The sequence below is a fragment of the Triturus cristatus genome, chromosome 6 (assembly GCF_964204655.1).
Source record: "Triturus cristatus chromosome 6, aTriCri1.1, whole genome shotgun sequence".
In the NCBI taxonomy this organism is placed as follows: Eukaryota; Metazoa; Chordata; class Amphibia; order Caudata; family Salamandridae; genus Triturus; species Triturus cristatus.
The window spans coordinates 667,718,771-667,734,024 of NC_140589.1; the positions used below are offsets into that span (position 1 = coordinate 667,718,771).

Sequence of the window (15,254 nt, forward strand, 5' to 3'; positions counted from 1 at the left end):
CGATTTTTAAAGAATATTTGTAGTTTGCAAAAATCGACAGAAGAAATTTCACAGAAAAACAGTCAATGGTTTCCTATGGAAGAAAATTGAGTTAGTGGTAAGTACGGTTGTAAGTACTTTTCAGGCTCCGTGCTGGGCACCAAGATCCAGCACTGGGATCTCTCCTAATAGCAGGTGAGTATTTCCGTTTTTGTTACTCGGTTGATTATAGGTGAATATTTAAAAGTTTAGAAACTCCACACTTAGAAGAAATTTTGAGTGAAACCAGCCAATGTTACCCTATGGAAGAAAAGTGAGTTATCAGCTTTTGGGTAAGTACTCGACTGGCAGAGTTAAGGTGCTGGGCATAGACTCAAGGTTTTCCCAGGGTCAGGTAAGTACAGTTGTTACACCCTCAGCGACACAGGGGCAGATGGGTGCAGAGTGAGTTCGGCCCAACGTTATCCTATGGAAGGCAGGGGGGCCTTGGGTGGTGGCTGCTGACTGGCAGGCCACACGGCTGTGGGAGCTGGGCTCATGGTCACATGGTCAGGGCAAATGGGGAAGTAGGTAGGAGTAGAAGTTGCACTGCCAGGGCCACTAGGGCGGCTGTGTGCAGGGTGCTTTTGATCCGTCGGGCGCTCAATGGAAAAGCTCAAGGACGAACAAAGGCTGCAAGCTCGGGGACGGCGATTCTTCAGGTGCGACCACCACTTCGAGAGGTAAGTTGGGTAGTTGGAGGATAGGTGGGTACCCAGGAGTTGGGCATAGGGGGCCGCAGGGCGCCGGGTGCAGGGGTGCCTTTTGATGTCAGGAAATCTTACCCTCTGTTGATCGCGGTTGGGGGGGGTGGGGGGGAGTCCCTGGTTCTGAGGCTGCAGGCGTCGTCAGGAGCATCGAGGTGGGTCCTTGGGTGCCGGATTCGGGGTCACAGTCCCCGGGGGGGAACGTCCTTGGGGTCTTTGTCCACTCCAGCACAGGCCAGGCTTGGCGGGTGCAGTGTGTGCAGGGTTCGCGGTTCCTGGCTGGTGCCAGGGGTCAGTTACTTGCTTTGAGCAGTGCCACTGCTCGTGGGAGTCCCAGATGCTCAGAGTCACAAGGTAGCCAAGTCCTCTGGGGTTTTGTGAGGTTGCTGGCCACGGGAGATGTCGGTATTTAGCAGGAGCAGGATTGAGGGTCGACAGGCCGGTAGGGCTGGTGCCAAAGCAGTTGGTGTCTTCCTCTTGTTAGCAGCTGCACGGCAGGTCTTTTTTCTTCTTGATCTTCTTTGCTGTTTTGGCATCTGGAATCTAAGGAAGGAAGGTTCAGGGTGCCCCTAAATACTAAATTTAGGGGCATTACAGGTAGGTAAAGGGCAGAGACCACTGGTTCCCTTCCCTGGGGTGGGTACACCCCCTATCCTGCCACTCCTGTGGGAGAGGGGCAGTGGTCTAGTCCTGACTGGGCAGGGCTCCCCGTCTTCAAGATGGCGAGAGCCCAGGGATGTGCTTCACCTCGCTCCCCCACCTGAGGCGTGGCTTTGGCAGAGGCAGGCACACCCCCTGTCCTTCCTTGGGGTTTCTGGCCAGTCTTCCCGCCAGAGAGGCGGTTTAGAACCGGAAGGGGCCAGTTTCTGGGTACAGCAAGTGGCCTGGAGAAGGTCACAAAGGCGGCATGCCTTTGAAGCTTCCCCTGCCCATCCTGGGGGAGGAGACCTAGCACCTCGCCCAGAATGTGCATTGTTGCATACCCAGGAGAGCGGATGGCTCTCTACCCAGGGGTCCAGCAACATGTCTGCTGTGCGGCAGCCTAGGCAGCCCCTCAGATCAGACGTGGATTGTAGGTTAGGTTCAGGGGGCATCTCTAAGATGCCCTCTGTCGTGCATTGTACATTAAATCCTGCACTGGCATCAGTGCAGGTTTAATGTGCTGATATGTTTGATACCAAACTTCTCAGTCTTCAGTGGAGCCATCATGGTGCTGTGGAGTTTGTGTTGACGATCTCCCAGCACCATATACTCTTAAATGGCAGCACTGCACTTAAAGTGCCCAGGAATGGACCTGGGTACTGTAGGGGCACAGGGCTCATGCTCCTGTACCCACACCACTGTCATAGGGCACCCAGCTGGAGGGGTGGCCGATGTATGCCTGGGCAGTGTATGTTGTGGGCATGGCACACAGGGATGTGTGCCATGTCGACTCTGTTTTGTCCTATACCCAGACACTCAGCCTGCAAGGGCAGTGTGTGTGTGTCAGGGTACAGGGTCTCTAAGGGTAGCAAAATAAGTGCTGCAGCCCTTAGGGGCCTTCCCTGGTCACAAGGCCCTGGGTACCTAGGGTACCATTTACCACATGTGGCCAGGGTTTGCCAAATTGGGTGTTTGGCTTCACATACTTTTTAGGGAAGGAACATAGGCCCTGGGCACCTGATTGGCAGGAACCCAGGGCACACTCAGTCAAAGTACATTCAGCAATTCAGCAAAAAGTGGGGGCATACCATGCAAAAAAGATGGCACTTTCTCACATCTACTATTTAATATACAACACCCTGCCTACTCGGCTTGAAGGGGCCTACTTAGGTGCGACACATATATATTAAAAGGGGGGCGAGGGGGACTGAGATTTGCCTTTTCCTTAAATGCAAAGTCAGGATAACAGTTAAAGCTGCCCCTCTAGTCTGCAGTGCCAGACTGGGAGACATGTTTTTCCCTGTCCCACTCAGGGTGGCACAACAAGTGCTGCAATCCCCAAAGGTCTCATTGGGGGAGTGATTCGGTTTAGGAAGGGAGAGGCTAGAATCTACGATAAATTTTTGCAAAAAGGGGATACTTCTCCCACCATAAATAAAAAAAAAATCTTTCTGCCGCAGAAGTTCCTTATATTAACTCTGAGTCTGGTCAATTAATGTGCTTTGTATCCTTATACACATGCATGTTTTTCCCATGCACTGAATTTGGGCGTACACTTCAGGTGGATTATACCAATCTTTTAATCATATGCCATATCCTTTGGCTATATCAAACATTTACTATTTATAAAGAACAGTAAAATAGCATATTGATGCTTTTACATGTCAGACAAAAAACAATTCATGCATCGTTGAAGACAAGGCTTAAACATAAGCGCATCGACATATTTGTCTAGATAACAACACAAAAGAAAATAAGAGGACTAAATGTGTGCGCTTTAAAATGAACACATTAGACATTACGAACATATCGTAAACACATGAACTGACATTTATGGGAATATTTATGGATCTCAATTGTCCTACTATACTTTTGCATGCCGTGGCCTAACTACTTTGGCTCCACGGTACTTATTTATTATGTCGTCCTAGTGAGGTCATAGTAGAAAATGAGAAACTTAGTGTCTATGCCAGTTTTCTTGAGATTAGACTGTCCCTTATTTAGCACAGTGTTTCAGGATGATTACTCTTGGCATCGATAAAGTAGTGCCGACGCGTTTCAACCTTCATAATGAGACCATAGGATATTTTGACGATGCGATCTCAGTGGCTCCAGTTTACTCCGTAACAGGAGTTGGGCTACTGATCGCATTGTGTAACACCCGTACGAAGATGACAACGCCTTTGAGAAAACAGATTGAAATCTAAGGAGATAAGAAGAATAACACAACATATGAGAAAAGACCTATCAAAGTCACTGACAGAGTTCATCCAAAGGTGGACATTTACCACACGCTGACAAATTTTTTGTGTCCTACAAAAAAAATTCTGCCACCCTGATGAAGACCTTCCGTCAAAATATCCTATGGTCCCATTATGACGGTTGAAACGTGTTGGCTCTGCTTTACAGAGGCCAAGAGTAATCATCCTGAAACACTGTGCCAAATAACGAACAGTCTAATCTCAAGAAAACTGGCATAGACACGAAGTTTCTCATTTTCTACTCTGACCTCACTAGTACCACGCAATAAATAAGTACCGTGGAGCCAAAGTAGTTGGGCCCGACACGCAAAAGTATAGTAGGACATATAAGATCTATAAATATTCCCATAAATGTCTAAGTTCATGTGTTTGCGATATGTTCGTAATGTCTGTGTCCATTTTAAAGCGCACAAATATAGTCCTCTTATTTACTTTTGTGTTGTTATCCAGGCGAATTTGACAAATCTGTCGATGCACTTATGTTTAGTTCTTGCCTGCAATAATTCATGAATTGTTTTTGGTGTGACCTGTAAAAGCGTCAATATGCTATTTTACTGTTCTTTCCAAATAGTAAATGTTTGATATAGCCAAAGGATATGGCATATGATTATAAGATTGGTATAATCCACCTGAAGCGTACGCCCAAATTTAGTGCATGGGAAAAATATACATGTGCAAAAGGGGACAAAGCACATTAATTGACCAGACTCAGAGTTAATATAAGGAACTTCTGCGGCAGAAAGATTTTTTATTGAAGGTGAAAGAGGTATCCCCTTTTTGCACAAAGCAATCCCTGAGGGTGCACTCTAACTTACAGGCCTTGGGGTACCCCTGGTACTAGGCATTAGGAACTTGCAAGTAGGTTGGGCTATGACAATTAGGATATAAAGCCAGTTAAACATGCACTATTCCTAATTAGCTGAACCCATGGCACTTTAACACCTGTATCTAATAGTAAAAAACGGGCACAAATTGGGGCTGAAACTTGCAAAAAGTCTATTTCCTTACACCTCTGAAGTAAAATTGTGCTCAAGTTGGTTGGCAATGTTGAGAAAACAGCCCTAGTCTCAGCTGATTCCCAATTGTCTGTTCCCTCAAGAGTACTAACTGCCAGTATGCTTTGAGCAACTTCATTGCTCTAATTTGGTTTGTTTGCCTTACCTTCTCCAAACACTTTGCTGTCTGTCACAGAAACCTCATCTTCCATTATGGGATAGCTTGGTGCAGAAGTGGTATGCTAAAGGCGCCACCTTATATCACACTTATTAGAGTGCAAAGGGAGAAGTTGAACACAATGTTATGTCTCACCAGCTTTTCAAGAGCAACAGGTGAGTAAATGAAAAACTTTCCTTATGGTGTCCACAGGTTTGTTTCACCGGAAAGGTTTCTTTACTTTTTTGATGTGCAATTTCAAGGGAACCCCAAGCAGTCTCTGCACTAGAGCTAAGCAAAGGTGCATTTTCTATAAAGTGATTTTCGTTCTGTGCCTCTGCACTTAACAAAATTAGCCCCTTTTAGTCATTTCTTTTGCAATACAGCAACAAACACATTGCAAGTCTGAAACCTAATTGTCAGACATTTTCTCACACCTCCTTATCAATGCCACCTAATTATTCAAATTATACACCGATGTAAAGTCCAGATAATTCTAATACAGTCCATCTTCTTTAAAGGGGCAGATAAGAAACAAAATATGAATTTGGTCTCTTTCCTAATTGGTGTTCTGGAACATTCTTTTCGTTAAAAATCTCATCAATCGTGGCTGAATTGGAAACATAATCTATTAACAAAATAAGGCGCATGGTAAAATGCATTTTTCTATTAGCATAGCTATAGTTCATTGAATTGTTAGTAGTGGAATTAAAATAATTCAAATATAAATTCATTGTTTAAATTTTTTTCTTCAATGACATTATGTATGTGTATCTGTCATTTGAGGTGCCTCTATTACCTTTTATATGTTAGCTTGTGCTTTCATTTTGTTTTGTCGCTTTTCTGAATTCCTCTTTATTAAAGAAACTAAAACGTTTTTGAATTTCTTTGTATTACAGAAATTCGCTATGGGAGCATTGTTTTCATGAAGTCCAATGAATTGCAAGTTGTAAATCACTGACTCTCTGTATGAAAACTTAGGCCGCAGAACAAATGTTTAGTCCATGTTGCATCCTAAAACACAAGAATGCAAAAATGCTGTGTTCAATATTACTCAGCTGTTGGGCTTTCTTTGCTATACAGTCAGACGTCATTGTCTCATTTGTGTAATTTATACTTCAGGTTATTTGGGTTTATAGAACTGTGACAATCCTTACAATGTGTGCTGATTTGTTTTCTGAACTTGTTGTTTTAGATCCAGGAATCTTCAACCGTCTCCCACATGCCATTGTCTCCCACCTTGCTGTGTTCTTTGAACTTTGGGATGCATTGCTATTGCACTGTGTACAGTCCAACCCGAGGATACTAACAGATGAGGCTATAGCAGAGGCGAGTACTGTTTCTTGTTTATTTGATAATGAAATGTAAAGCATAGCCTGTGAGACTGATTAAGTGTATACGGTAAATGGTGTACGTGAGCAAATCAGGTATATTTGTTGGTAAGATTGTGCGATCTCATTTTGTAATACACTTACCAATCCCTGTAGGTCCAACAGGTTTTGTCTGTAAACCGCTCAGCTCAATTCTGGGTAGCTGTGACACTGAGCAGCAAGGCATACACAGAGGAACAAGTGTTAAGCTTTTAAACCACACCAAACGATTTGAAGAAGAAATCGACACAAGAAACCCAACACCAATTTATAATAATAGACTGCATTTTTATAAGAATGTAGACACTTTGAAAGAAAAGCTCCAAGGGAGGGTTCCAGAGATATAGATTTTAAAAGTAATAATGAATCAAAGCAATTTCATTCAACCCTGAACAACCCATGGCAAAGTCAACAAATGTAACACGTAGAAACGTTTTTCAAGAAAAAAGTATCTAAGTGTCAATCCTGTTGGTTACAAGTACTTGGGGCGACCAACTCTGACAGGGGGCTAGTCATTGGGACCAGCCAAGTCCTCGAGGACAGTTGCCTTCAATAAAGAAGCAGCCTTATCTGCATTGCAATGGATTCTTTTGGAGTGGTCCTGATGAAAGAGATGAAGGATGCTGAAGATGCTCTAAGGGTGCTGTGGGTAGGACACAGTCGGCGGGGGTCTTACTGCAGGGATTCCTTGCTCCATGAAGATGATGAAGGGGTCCTAGTTGCAGGGTCAACATCCCACGAAGTCCTCTACGGTCTAGTCGAAGTCCAGTCGCCTGTTGTCACGGTCACAGACCATTCCTTTCTGGATCAATAACGTTTCTTCTGAGGGTCCCAGCAACTCTCCTCTAGCACTCCCAGGCTCAGCGAACTGTGGCGCAACTCTGCACTTTCAGGTCTTGTTCCTCAGCGCTGCATGGCGGTAAATGCTGTTGTGTCCCCGTGCTGCAAACCGGAGGCCAGTCGACTGGCCCTTTGAGTTCTCTTTGCCTGATTGGGCTCTAGGGACAGCTTTTCCCTGAGCATGGCATGGCACACACGGTCCCTCTCTTCGCTAGCCAGCAGATGCAGTCTCTCTTTGCTGGTCCCTTGGTGCAGCAGGGTAGTCCTTCTTCGGTCCTTCTTCCAAGTCAGTTGTGATCTGAGGTGTGGGTGCCAGGGGTGCCCCCTTTATGCTCGGAAAGGTTCCGTAGGGCAACGAATGGTGGTTGATGGCCAATCGGCTACCAGGTTCCCTCCCACCTGGTGATCACCTACTGTGGAGTGTGGCTATCCCAGGATGCTCCATTCCGCCCACTCCCAAGATGGCAAGACCTGCCCGAATGTATAGACCTCACCAGCCCTTCCCTGGGGTGTGTTTACCTCAGGGCTACAGTTTGGCAACTGGTTTCCCCTCTTTTCATTCCGTGCCAGCCTGTTACATTAATTTCGACTTGAGATACAAATCGGAGGTAATGGAGCAAGCTGTTTGATACCGTGGAGTGCCCCCTTTGGTTGCACCATTCAGGAGTTAGCATGGCTGAGGGGGCAGAGTGCAACTGTACCCTCTCCAATTGATCGATTAAATCTTTCCACAGTAAAACGGTAGTTTTGCGTGTTTTACTGCCATGACCTGTCAAGCACATGGGTGACTTAAACACATGTCTAGGGGAAAGTGGTGGCTTTGCCATTGCTTTTAATGACCAAATCGGGCTAGCAGTACACAGCTTCTCTACCAGTCTGTAGCGGTGGACTTGGGGACTTTTTTACTTGGGGAACCTCCAAATTGGTACAATCAGTGCTGCAAGCCCTGGGGTACCCCTCTAACTTAAATTCCCTGGGCACCATTTACTAGGGACTTAATGGTAAGTTAGGCATTTTCTCTACTGGGTACAGACAATTCAACACAAATGTTTAGCATGCCTCAGTGCGCTCGGAGTTGAAAAACCATGCAAGGGACGAACATACTGTGAGAAGTTGGCCTGATGTATGATGTCACTAGTTCTAGTGTACACCTTATATCAGTCCAAATACCCTTATGGTGATTGGTTTTAAAGTCAACCTTATAGACCAGCTATCCTAGTGGTAGCATGGACAAGAGCAGTCTTAGGCTAAACTCTGAATGGCATGTGAAGCCAGCTGTGATACCATATATAATCCCTTGAATACCAAATGAAAGGACACCACAACAAATATATATATAAAATAAAGTGTATTTATTCTAGTCAAACCCTCAGCACTCTTTATGAGATTAGAGGTAAGTACAACACAGTCTTATTTAAGCATACATTAAGTCACACAGGTAAGTAATACAGTTAGGCCCTAGGGGCCACGCAAACCATATACTAAGTAAGTGGTATAAGGACCACTATCACGGAAATAGGATAGGCCTAGGCCTAGGGAATCGCTGGGGCTACACTACACTAGCAACATTTAGGAAGTGGGAGGCCCACGGGATTCAGGTGCAGAGTGGAAACACTCACGCGTAATGCGTAAAAGTCGATAGAATTACTAGCAGTTAGAAATAAACCGTTTTAGGACACTTCTGGTATAGCTAGAAAGTCGAGACTCGGAAACTAGACCCTAGGATAGTCAATACCCTTGTGAGCACCGAAGTACCCAAGTTACCTAGCCCACAGGCTGCGGGTGCATAGGTGTGAACTTGCGTCGGGTTTCGTCGTGGACTTCTATGGATGCCTGAAGGAAAGTTGCTGACAGGCAGTCAGTGAAGAGTGTCCGGTGGATCCCAAGGCTGGGATCAAGAAGAGAGGAGACCTGCAAGCAGAGGAGACGGAGTCAAGGTCACTAGCCAGTGACCACGTGGGACCAGGAAGGAACCAGGCGATGTTGTGAAGATTGAAGGTGAAGCTTGTCGCTGCAGCCACGAGGACCAGGGAACGTCGAGGACGACCAGGAGGCGAGCTGTCCCACGAAGGCTCTTGCTGTCGGCGGCGGCGAAGTTGGACTAGGACTCACCAAGCCTTGGCAAGCGGAACCCACGAAGAACGGTGGACTTGCTTCTGGTGCAGACCAGGAAGGTCTGGGGTGCTTCTCTTTTTCAAAGAAGCAGGAGCCAGTCTGGAGGAGCCAAACCAGCGGTGAAGATTACAGGATGCGTCGTCACAAAGGCCACTAGCCAGCGGGCAAGCAACCGGACATACGCGGCAAGCAGGAAAATGCAGAAGGGCCCCACGCAGGACTCGTGGAGTGTGGGGGGCTGATCTTCGGTGCAGATGGTGCTTGGGGTTGGGGCTTCTCAATTCCCGGTGCACAACTTCGAGGGTGCCTCAGAAGCTGCGCTTGAAGATACTAGCCACTTTTCCCAGGTAGCCGGTCCCATGTCTCTCGTCGCCTCCACGGATCTCAGCTCTGCTGTGGATGTGGATCAGGGTCGGAGAAGTCTGGAAGTCAAGACTCTGGTCGGGCTCTGCAGTCGGTCCCTCGTAGAACTTTAGCAAAGCAAAGGGTAGTCTCTTGATGGTGCCTGTTTGCACAGGGTAGCCACTCCTTGGCCACAAGGGAGATTCTTCAGTCTTCTTCTTTCGTCGAATGTCGAAGGTCCAGAGTTTCTGTTCAAGTTGCAGGTTCAGGATAATCTAATCTCCTGGGGCCCAGCTACCACTCTTATCCAAATCTGGGGGGCTGGGTTACCTGCTAGGTCACGCCTTATGGGTGGGACCTGGGAGGGGGGTGGTTACACCCCCTTCCCTTTGTCCAGTTTCGCGCCAGGACTGGGGCTGGTGTGCCCCAGCACCGGTTTGAACTGGACTATGCATGGGACACCTTGTGTGCCCCAGGCATGTCTCATTCCTTTCAGCCCTCCCTGCCCCAATACACTAAAGTCTGTCTGGGGAGGTGCTAGCACCTCCCCAAGCAGGAAACCTATTGCCCAAGCCTCCCTTGCCGGGATCACTCCCAGCAGCAGGAGGTCAGACTTGTGTCTGTGGCAGCAGCATCCATTTTGTGATGCTGAGGCTTTGTTAGAGTTAAACAGCAAAGTAGGATTTTAACATGTCTCTCCCTCTAGAAGGGAGGAATAATATCCTCATCACCAGAAATGGTATGGGGGTATTATTCCAAAGTGTTAGACACCTTACACGACATGTTTTGATAAAGCCAAACCATAGTTACCATAACCGTTTAAGATTATAAGGCACTTTAAGCGTATATGGTAGGCTATATCATAGAACAGCTATAAGGACATGATTCCGAAAGCTGCAGACAGGCTCAGCTCATGCTAGAGCACCATCTCACATGTTACCAAGCACTCTGCCTCCAGGATTGTTAAGGCCTGCCATAGGAGTGACTGATAGGTACACATGTGTCTATATATAAGGGTAGATATAGGCATACTACATCTAAGCAAGGGGTGATTACACGACCTTGCCCCAGCTGAGTGATCAGCCAGTTGTGTCTGATTGGAAGGCCAGACCAGGGGTGGCATAATACATGCTGTAGCCCCTGGGAGGCCTAGGGTACACCTATGCCCTGGGTACCTAGGGTACACTGTACAGGGTCCAATAAGGTGATCCTTACCAATTGGGAATGTACCTAGGGTACATGGAGTCCATTTTAAAGAGAGAGCAGACAGCCTGAGACACTGAATGGCAGGATCTCAGGCCAACTAAGTCGAAAAACCAGCTAGACACTAGGCAAAAAGTTGGGGGTAACCATAGTCAGATATCCACCTTCCTACACAACCCCCCCCCCCCCCCCCCCCAAACGAAAGGAGATATGGCTGGCCTTGACAAGGTAAGCCTCTATTGCCTAAGTGGCCATATAAGGAAGAACCAGCACTGGCATGGTTACCCCCTGTCTCATGGTCCACTAAGCAATCCCTCATCCTAAAGGTATCATAGGGTCTCCACCATAGGGAATCTCTACCTTGGGTGTGTCTTTGCAAAGTAAAAGGCTGGTGTTGAGATGGAGTACTGAAGTGAGTGTCCTCAAAGTGAGGCCTCAGCTTCCTCCAATCATCCTCCACCATGGATGCCTTTCTTTCTTTAACTGAGTTGCACTGTGCTCTCAGGGTCAGCCTCTGGCTACCTGAAGCTGGAGGCTGGGTCCCTTTTGTGGGCTTACTGGAGGGACAGGTCAGGTTTGGGGCCCTAAGGTCCCATGTTTGCCTGTGCCCAACAGAATCCCTCTGGGGGAGGTCCCTAACTACCTGTAAAGGGGATCACTCAGGAATGTTTTTACCCATCACCTGGCTAGGGCTACTAGCCAGGCAATCCTCATTCTTTTGATGGGGGGGTTCTTGTGGACAGGGGCCCTCTTGGGGTCCACTAGCCTCCCTGACCTCTGCAGCCCTGGGCTGACTGAGGCAGGGTAGAGAGAGGCAGGCTACCTGCACCAGACTGGGTCCCACCTTGGAAGGGGTCACTGACATCAGAGGCTCTGCCAGGCCAGGCCTGGCTACCTCTGGGGCAGTTCCTTCACAAGGGGTAAGGTCAGATCCCTGAGGAGGCTGACCTTTTCCTAATGTCTGGGGAGAGGGAGACTTTTCTTCCTCCCCACTATTCTCTGTTTGTGTGGAGTGATCCATAGTTTCAGGCTTCACTACACCTATGTCAGTCTGAGTATGGACTGAGACCATTACAGCCCTGCCAACCTTTTCAGGGAGGCACTCAGTTTGTGTTTGAGCTGTGACTGTCACAGCTCTGCCAGTCTCTACAGGAAAGTCTGTCTTTGCCTGGGCTGTGGCTACCACTGCCCTTCCAACCTTTTCAGGGAGGAAATCTACTTGGACAGGGGTTGTGGCTGGCACAACCCCACTACCCTTTTTTGAAAGGCCTACCATTTTAGAATGGGTGTCTTGTTCAACTCCAGCCCAAGCTGAGAGTTCTAAGTCATTCCCCAGTAAGCAGTCCACAGGCAAGGTTGGAGACACTGACACCCTTTAAGGGCCAGTGACACCTCCCCAGCTGAGACATACCTCTGCCATGGGATGTTTGCCATAAATGTTAGTTACTTGGTATGAGAAACCAGGCAAAAGCTGCTCAGAGGGAACTAGCCTATGGGCCACCATAGTGATGCTAGCTCCAGTGTCTCTGTAGGCCTCAGCTTTTCTACCATTGATGTAGGGCTCCTGTCTGTACCTACCCAAAGTGTTGGAACAGGCAGTGAAGTTGGCAAACCCCATGCCACCATCACAGACAAGAGTAGCTGCTGTAGGGGAATTGGCTAAGCCAGGGTCCCCCTGTGTTCCCCAAGAAAACCCAACCACATTTTTGGGGGCACTCCCACCACCTGGGGGATTACTGCTGACAGTAATAGGTGGTGTGACAGGAGTAGTTGGAGGAACAGTTTTGTTTTTAGCCTTTGGGCAACTGCTGTCAGTTTTCCAATGCCCAGGAGTTTTACACTCATGGCAGTAAGGCTTTTTAACTGTGGTAGAGGAGGGAGCTTGGGACCCACCACCCTGTGTGGAGTTTTGGGGCCCTGAGGAAGATTTCTCTTTTGTTTTATCCCCACCCTTCTCTTGAGGCTTGGTGCTATCTTTCTTTTGGTCACCACCCTGATTTTTAGGCCTAATCCTGGTCCTGACCCATTTATCTGCCCTCTTTCCCAATTCTTGGGGAGAGGTCAAATCTGAGTCTACCAGGTGTTGGAGAAGCTGGTTCTGACAATTACTAAGGATCTGCTCCCTCATAATCAAGTTGTACAATCCTGTATAGTCCTGCACCTTGCTGCCAGTTAACCAACCTTCCAAAGCCTTAGTGGCACAATCCACAAAATCAGACCAGTCCTGTGTCTGTGTCTTCTGGGTGTCTCTGAACAACAACCTATATTGCTCAGTGGTTAAGCCAAACCCATCTATCAGAGCACTCTTCAGGACTTTGTAATTGTTAGCATCCTCATCACTGACTGTGAGGAGCTTGTCTCTACCTTTGTCAGAAAAGGAGAGCCACAAGATAGCTGCCCACTGACTCTGGGGTACCTTCTGTACTTTGCAGGCCCTCTCCAAAGCAGTCATCCATTTGTGGATGTCATCCCCATTCTGATATGGGGGGACTATCTTGCTTAGGTTTCTATGGTCATAAGACCTATCCCTATCTCTAGGAATGTTGCTGCCACCAGTGGGTTCTGACCCACTTAACTTTTGCTCTCTAGCCAGAGCAAGCTTCTCTTTGGCAAGGGCAAGTTCTTCCCTCTGAATCCTCAGATTAGCTTCCCTCATTCTGGCTGCATGCTCCTTTCTCTCAGGGGAAGTCATTCCCCTGTGAGAGGAAACACTAGAGATGCTAGAGACATGGGAGTGGATGGATTCCCTTGAAGGGGATCTGTCCCTCCTGCTTCTCTGGTTAAGCCCACTTGGGGGTCTGTATGGGGGGGACCCCATGCAAACTCCCATGTAAGCTTAGGTTAGCCTGGCTAAGTCTTCCTACTTGGCCCTGGCTGTCTACCTCTTCATCTGAAGCCCCATCTGACTCCTCTGTGGTGGGTAGACCCTTATCTACAGCTATGGCACCATACTTGGCAGCTCTTTCAGCATCATAGGCCTCCAGAAGCTCCACTAGCTGTCTAAGGGTAGGGTTGGAACCCTGTTTTAATCTCCTGGAGGTACACAGTTGTCTCATCTCCTGGAAAGTGAATGCATCATATCTAGAGGGAACCTGTCTAGGATTCTCCTCTCCTGAGGGAGCATCAGTGTGATCTCCATTCAGGGACATGATTCTAGTGAGGGTGTGGTGTGTGCACCTACCTACACTAGTTGTATCTACTAAACCTCTCTAGTAGTTGTAGTCAGGGTGTGTTACTCCCTTCAACCTACAACCACTAAGTCCAGTAGGACTTAAGTATTATAATCTATGTTATATGTACCTAAACAATATCTGTGTGATCTTTCAATTTAGTATCTCAAGATTACAATGGTATTACAACAGCAAGCTCAGATCCCAACCGCTGCTCACCAATGTGAGAAGTTGGCCTGATGTATGATGTCACTAGTTCTAGTGTACACCTTATATCAGTCCAAATACCCTTATGGTGATTGGTTGTAAAGTCAACCTTATAGACCAGCTATCCTAGTGGTAGCATGGACAAGAGCAGTCTTAGGCTAAACTCTGAATGGCATGTGAAGCCAGCTGTGATACCATATATAATCCCTTGAATACCAAATGAAAGGACACCACAACAAATATATATATAAAATAAAGTGTATTTATTCTAGTCAAACCCTCAGCACTCTTTATGAGATTAGAGGTAAGTACAACACAGTCTTATTTAAGCATACATTAAGTCACACAGGTAAGTAATACAGTTAGGCCCTAGGGGCCACTCAAACCTTATACTAAGTAAGTGGTATAAGGACCACTATCACGGAAATAGGATAAGCCTAGGCCTAGGGAATCGCTGGGGCTACACTACACTAGCAACGGTTAGGAAGTGGGAGGCCCACGGGATTCAGGTGCAGAGTGGAAACACTCACGCGTAATGCGTAAAAGTCGATAGAATTACTAGCAGTTAGAAATAAACAGTTTTAGGACACTTCTGGTATAGCTAGAAAGTCGAGACTCGGAAACTAGACCCTAGGATAGTCAATACCCTTGTGAGCACCGAAGTACCCAAGTTACCTAGCCCACAGGCTGCGGGTGCATAGATGTGAACTTGCGTCGGGTTTCGCCGTGGACTTCTATGGATGCCTGAAGGAAAGTTGCTGACAGGCAGTCAGTGAAGAGTGTCCGGTGGATCCCAAGGCTGGGATCAAGAAGAGAGGAGACCTGCAAGCAGAGGGGACAGAGTCAAGGTCACTAGCCAGTGACCACGTGGGACTAGGAAGGAACCAGGCGATGTCGTGAAGATTGCAGGTGAAGGTGAAGCTTGTCGCTGCAGCCACGAGGACCAGGGAACGTCGAGGACGACCAGGACCAGGAGGCGAGCTGTCCCACGAAGGCTCTTGCTGTCGGCGGCGTCGAAGTTGGACTAGGACTCACCAAGCCTTGGCAAGCGGAACCCACGAAGAACGGAGGACTTGCTTCTGGTGCAGACCAGGAAGGTCTGGGGTGCTTCTCTTTTTCAAAGAAGCAGGAGCCAGTCTGGAGGAGCCAAACCAGCGGTGAAGATTACAGGATGCGTCATCACAAAGGCCACTAGCCAGCGGGCAAGCAACCGGACATACGCGGCAA

The 15,254-nt window shown here is 47.6% G+C and overlaps 1 protein-coding gene across 1 annotated transcript in view; it reads left to right on the top strand.

Annotated features, from left to right (window-relative positions):
• MDN1 (midasin AAA ATPase 1) overlaps positions 1–15,254 on the top strand; it is a 2,002,810-nt gene that overhangs the window by 1,078,874 nt on the left and 908,682 nt on the right. The window contains exon 53 of the mRNA XM_085611158.1: positions 5,976–6,109. Coding sequence (XP_085467284.1) covers positions 5,976–6,109 — 134 coding nt within the window. The remainder of the gene's footprint in view (positions 1–5,975; positions 6,110–15,254) is intronic.